The sequence below is a fragment of the Trachurus trachurus genome (assembly GCF_905171665.1).
Source record: "Trachurus trachurus genome assembly, chromosome: 5".
Taxonomy (NCBI): domain Eukaryota; kingdom Metazoa; phylum Chordata; class Actinopteri; order Carangiformes; family Carangidae; genus Trachurus; species Trachurus trachurus.
The window spans coordinates 18,437,378-18,443,922 of record NC_139896.1 but is presented as its reverse complement, the minus strand read 5'-3'; the positions used below and the strand labels follow the sequence as shown (position 1 = coordinate 18,443,922).

Here is a 6,545-nt window from a genome sequence, read left to right as displayed (position 1 = left end):
CATTATCCATCTTTGCCCCTCTTTTTCAAGCAACTGGAAAATTCCAAGCTCTGTTTCTCTTCTATTTATATATATATATATTATTTATTTTATTTTATTTATTTATTTTTATTTTTTATTTATTTTATTTTTATTTAATTTTATTAACTTTTATTATTTTATTTTATTTTTTCGATCACCTTATATATGGACACCAGCAACTTTATTGTTTAAATTATATCTCTCTTGAGGGTTTCTTCCACTGACCATGGTTAGTCAATTTCAGAGCAATGCTTATTAATTAAAGATTATTCCTCTACACTACTTCAACAGGAGTAATCACTTTCTGATTTTATAATGTATATCTTTAACACTGTAATGGCTCTTTTTGTTCTCATATAAAGAAAAATCACAATGGCACAAGTTAACACTCAACACACAATTTATCGAATTACCAGAAAAAGTGTCCCAAACTCATCTTCAAGGAGAATAAACCCTAAACCTAAAACAGTTATAGCCCTTAACAGTATAAACCAAATGCTAATATTGTATTGATTGATTGATCAGTCCATTGCCAAGTCTTCCTTCTAAATTACTACAGCATATAACTTACGGTTTAATACTGTACATGAGTAAATGCATGTAGCCTATTAATCCAAATCAAAAAATTGTCTTACTACCAATTCTTTTTAAATGTGTATCAACAACTATAACCAAATATATACACATTCATTAAAATGCACATATTTTATTAAAGAGAGTTTATGGATAAAATCACACTGGCCTTGTCACTGGTTTCAGATGCATGTGCTGTCATCAGCAAGTCTCAATCCTTGTGACGCTAGCCAGCTGCCCTCTGTCCATCTCTAGACACACTCCTTGAGCTCTGGTCTCCTCCTTGAACTCTCTCTCCGCAAAAAGAAAAGACAGACAAACAGTTTATTAGGTTACTAGATGCAATAAACACCTCCCTACTGCAAGTCCTTCCTTTCTTTCAAAAATTCTCTATTATAACTCTAGAATGTTATAATTTTTCCTAAAAGATTCTCACTTTAAATAAGTGTTTTCCCAAAATTAATCAGGCTTTATCAAAAAATTCTCCACCACATAAAATCTCATATATTTTATGTTTTATCAAAAGTCCTTTTCAGGCTTATTAAGACAAAATATTTTATCTTTAATATTCATGTATATATTATTATTATTATTATTATTATTATTATTATTATTATTATTATTATTATTATTATTATTATTATTATTATTATTATCCTCTTTTAATCCTTTTAAAGCCAATTTTCACAAAGCGACCAAAAACACATGTCTTACTATTTAGGTGTACAGGCTCCTCTACTTAAACTCTGTGTTTAGTAGTTAAAGGAAACCATATCTAACTCTTGCACGGTATCATTTCTTACAATGTCTTACTGAGTAGATCACAGACGCCGTCACCAATTTTTGCTGCTTATTTTAGTTCAACTCATGTTACTAATTCAAGCTTTTTACTCTTATTTACTCAAAAAATCCCACTATAAAATGTTTTCCCAACCACCTTCTAAGCAATACGTCACCCCCGTCTCTAACTCAAAAAGTCCCACTATAAAATGTTTTCCAACCACCTTTTAATCAATACGTCACCCCTCCCCCCTTTTTGCGTTGCTAATAACGCAAACAAAATCCTAAAACCAAAAACCAAACAACAACAAAAAGACCAAGACAAACAAAGGCCTAAGGCACCCTTAATTTAAAGTAAAAAATTTAAAACGGTAATCTACTTCAAATCATCAAAGCAACAAATTCCCACACAAAGATTCTTTAACGGTGTGACCCAACAGCAAACAACAGCTCCTTCGAGCAAACCAGTGCACAATATTGTGAAAAACTCACACTTTTCAGAAGCCTAGGTCGATGCAGGAGCCGGCTGGTCAGAGCTGAAGAAAAACGCTGAAGGGAGCACAAACACGCCCAAGTTCGTGACGCCAAAAATGTGGTATATTGATGTGTTGATGAATAGAAGTGATCACCGCCGACACGTCTTTTCTTGCATTCAAAAAGAGTTTATTACAAGAAGAAGAACAGTGTACAAAAATGCCTAATCGTGGAGCATCTCTGGCCCAATATGAGATCTCTCTCTCTTGGCCCAAAGCTCTAACCTTATATACGTTTTCTAAAACTCCACCTTCTCCCACAGAAGGATATAACTGACCAGGATGGTCAGTCAAAGACAGGATCTAAAAACAGAATATAGCGTATGCCTGCTGACATTTAACCTCTTGACCAAGCTAACTTAAGAATAGATAGTGTCCAGTATCCCCAGAAACTATGACCCACAGAGATGGGTAGATGACAAGAAACACATTTCTCAGGGTACATTCCACACTACTACTAGACACCTAATCTAAACATCTTGCTGTAAATGTATGCATGTGCCTTTCTCTTGTAACATCTGAATTTATTCATATTTATTCCACTTAACTGTAAACTGTTACTTATTACAAATGAAGTTCCTATCCAAATGGTGAATTACTTCTGACATTTCCCTTAACTTTTAGGCTAAGAAAACACCATAAAAAACATCAGATAATTCAAGATATTAAAGCAAAAATGTTCAGGTGGAAAATACACTACATTAACATGCGTGGCATGAGCCGCTGCTCACACTCACCACACCCACAAGTCACCTGAGACAGTTCACACTCCTTCCTACCATCCTGGCGTGTAGTGCATGGATGTATTATATTAACGGTGTAGTGAGGTACCCACTACCCGTCCCGCTCTTCATCTGTTCACTAAAGACTCTGGTCCTGCATACATTCATTTACACGCAACATTCACCTGCACTCCCGGTCCAGCTCCACTGCTCCTCTGCGGAAGCGCGCGCCGCTGCAGGGGCGGTCTTTAACGAGCGCGGGCCCGGGTGGGCATAGCCCATGGTGCTCAGGGGTGTTTGTCTTTTTGTATCATATGGTTTTATGTGATCATGTTGCACAGGTATTGTGTGGATATGTGAAAGATTGTACAAGGTTAAAATATGTTATGTATTGTTTATTCTGGTGTGTATTGATGTAAATGATGTGTTTGAGGGATCGTTATAGTGTTTGGTTTGCCCTGCAGTAATGGTTTGCCCCAATTAAGTTAACTCACAGCAGCTGTATTTAAGGGAGTGGCATTTGGCTTCCGGGCGGCTCTGAGGAAAGGTGCTCTATCCTGGTGTGAGGCTATGAGGTCAGTTCTAACCTGGTGTGAGGTTAGGGTATAGGGTCATTTTTTGGACCTGTTTTTGCCCTCAGAGGGTGTGTTGGTTATTGTTGATTTTTGTAAAATAAAAAACCTTGTCTTTTGGCACTCGACGCTTCGCTGGCTCTGTCTCCAACCTCCATCACCTAAGTCTGGTCTGCCCTGGTCCCCTTTACGTGGGGAGGCCGCTCCGGTCCCTCACAGTCATTATCTTAGATTTCCCTGTGTTTACTGAGAAGATTGAGTCGTGAGTTGTCCTACATTGGAAGTGGACATTGAAGTGGATCCTTAAGCAAGAAGTCCTGTACTTGTGTTGATGCTCTGCCCACAATACATTACTTTAATGTTTATACTAAGTTAAGACTTGATGCCACGAGCTATCAGTTTTATCTGCTCTTTTATCTATTTATTTTGTTTTGTTTTGCTTTCCTACTAGATTTCTCCTTTTCTTTTTATCTTATGTGTTTGAACAGTGTTTGAACTGCATCACGTGATCGATCAGCTGTCAATCAGAGGGGTGACACCGCCTCCCACCTCCAATTCTGTGCTCATCCTCTCTGTGCTCCTATATGGACTCTACAGCTGTGATCATCACCACATCTGTGCAGCTTACAGCTCTGAAGCTGACGAGTGACATGTCGCATGAAACAACACAACTAGTGGATCTGAATTATTCACATACTGCGTTTTATTGCACAACAATAAGACACCACAATCACACACCACTACTATACAGTCTGAGTCTGACATTTCAAGTGTTTCACAGTTGACAGATGAATTTCCCGTTACTCCGAGGGTCTCGGTTCACTTGCAGTGCGGCGCTCGGCTCCAGCCGGCCCTCTCTCTGGTGTGGAGCCTGAAGTGAGTGTTGAGGTGAGCCGACTGGTTGAAACATTTCCCGCAGACGTGGCAGCGGAAGGGCTTCTCTCCGGTGTGGATGCGGTGGTGCCTCTTGAGCATGCTGACCGTGGTGAAGCTCTTCCGGCACACGGCGCAGCTGTACGGCTTCTCCTTGGTGTGCCAGCGCATGTGGACCTCCAGCTGGCAGGCGAAGCTGAAGCCCTTCCCGCACTCCTTACAGCTGTGCCACCTCTGGATGCTCTGGCTCGGGTGGGAGGAGCGAGGCAGGGACGGCTTCAGGGATCTCACGTTCTTGATCTGCAGCACGTGTGCACCCGGTTTTCCGTTGGAGCGGAGCGGCCCTCTAGCCTGCGCATCTGGTTTCTGAGTCCTGTGAGTGGCTCTACGGTTTGATTGAACAGTCGGAGGAGACGCTAAGCTGTTGGCGGGCTGCTGCTGCTGCTGCTGTCCTCTGTCGTCCTCTCTGCCACCCTCCGCCTTGATCTCCTGGGAGGTGATGGGAGGTGGGGAGACGCTCAGTCTGGTGCACACGGTCTGGGCTTCGGCCTGGGGAGCATTTGGCCTTTGCAGCGGCTCCACGTGACTACAGTTTCCTTCCTCTGAGTCTCTCTCCTCATGAGAAAAATCCGTCTGAATGTTTGTGAGCTCTGGTTCTTCTTTCACCTGAGGCAGCAGCTCCACATTTCCACTCCACTCAGACTCACAGGGCTGGCCGTCCTCTCGGGGCTGGACAGTATGAAGTTCTGAAAAAGGTGGTCAACATCATCACTGTCATGTATTGTCAAAGACGGTAACGTTTCTATGGTTGTCTCAAGCTAAAACAAAACACTAAAACTGATTGGTATTGGTCATGGAAGATGGACCAGCTGATCTCTAGACAACAACAAATAAGATAAGATAAGAAAGAAGAACCATTAAACCATTCTGGCTCAATTGACATGTATTTTCTTTTCCGACTAACTTTCTTTTGTCGACTAACATTGAATGACATCACTAAAAACGATTCATTTGCTTTACTTTACGTATTTCTTTTGAAGCTCTGACATCATCTGGCTGCTCTCTTAACTTATGTAATTTTTCATTTTTGATCATGGGAGATGGATGACTGTGAGGGTAGGCTACATGCTGTGACGTGATGAACTAAAATGACTAGCAGAGCCATTAGGCCTCTCCAGTACCTGCCACTATAAGATTACAGAAGTTACAGTGTCATAATCAGTCCATGTTGGAAAGAAATATGGATGTTATCAAACTACCATAACCTTACAATTATAAGAAAATAATTTCAAAATTAAAAATGGATTCCCAATACAAAGTGTTGCAATTTGAAGCCCTCCCAGAACAGATCACTATACAGCAAGATAGCAAGACATAATTTATAAACATTAATACCTGGTTAATATGTCCTGTTCTTCTGTTAGGCTATGTTTTGTTTATCAAATATTGTAATCAGAACCAAATTAGCAGTTAGGTGAGAAAGGATTCATGTCGTCCTAGATTTTTTCCAACCATTTTCAAACCCTCATGTTTAAATATAATGTTGAAATAGTGTATTATTCTTACGTAATGTAATTTAGTGCATTATTCTTATTTGACATGTATGGAGAACAGGAGAATGTATTGAATCAGAGCTAAGCCCATAATACTTTCACCACACATCAGAACTACTACGGTAGATCCATCATGTACTTTAATCTGACCTTTAACCTTATCTTTATCATTATATTATAATGATATAGCCTATAATTACATTATCTATATAATGATTAACACTAATGGAAATTCACAATTTGTATGATTATCCCTTTGGAAATAATAAATTCTTATCTTAGAGCTATAGCACAAAGGAAATGATATGAGTTCATTCATAGATCCATCACTTCGCCTGTTCCATTGTAATAACTGGTTTTCTAGTAGTAGTTGTCTATTTGACACAGTGTTGTGACTGAGTGAGCTGTCAAAGTCAGTAGTAGCTGTCAAAGTCAGTAGTGGGTATAGCCTAATGTGTGACACCGGCTCGCAGCTACAGTGCCAGTGGTACCGCGAGCACTGAAATATGATGGGATGTGGCAGCTCGGTGCTCACCTGGCTGCAGCAGCAGCCGCTGCACGGCTACGTTGAGCAGCCGCTTGAGCCGCTCGTTCTCCTCCTTGGAGCGCAGGATCTCGCTCTGGTACTCCGCCACCGCGTCCTTCACGGCGCGGAAGATCTCCTCTGCGGCCGCGGTGAGCCTGTCGGTCAGGAACACGTTCAGCAGGTCCAGTCGGCTCATGTTGTCTCCACAGAGGATCGTCCTCCTGTTTACATCCACTAACCTGGAAACACAAGGACGCCGGCTACTGCGTCCCGTCCCGTCAGTGTGCACAGACTCTCTGGAGCTTTGTGACGCCGCCTGCTGGACGGGAGACCACACCGCACTGCAGAGCCCCAGAGGCGGCTATGGCTCTACCTCTCTACCTGCTGCTGCG

The 6,545-nt window shown here is 41.3% G+C and overlaps 1 protein-coding gene across 1 annotated transcript; it reads right to left on the bottom strand.

Moving 5' to 3' along the window:
• Positions 1-4,020: 4,020 nt before the first annotated feature.
• LOC310985659 (uncharacterized protein) lies at positions 4,021-6,349 on the bottom strand (the record flags this gene model as incomplete). The annotated part of the gene is made up of 2 exons (XM_083971278.1): positions 4,021-4,820; positions 6,163-6,349. The coding sequence occupies 2 exons, from the start codon at positions 6,347-6,349 to the stop codon at positions 4,021-4,023; spliced, it is 987 nt and encodes a 328-aa protein (XP_083827404.1).
• Between the last annotated feature and the right edge of the window lie 196 nt (positions 6,350-6,545).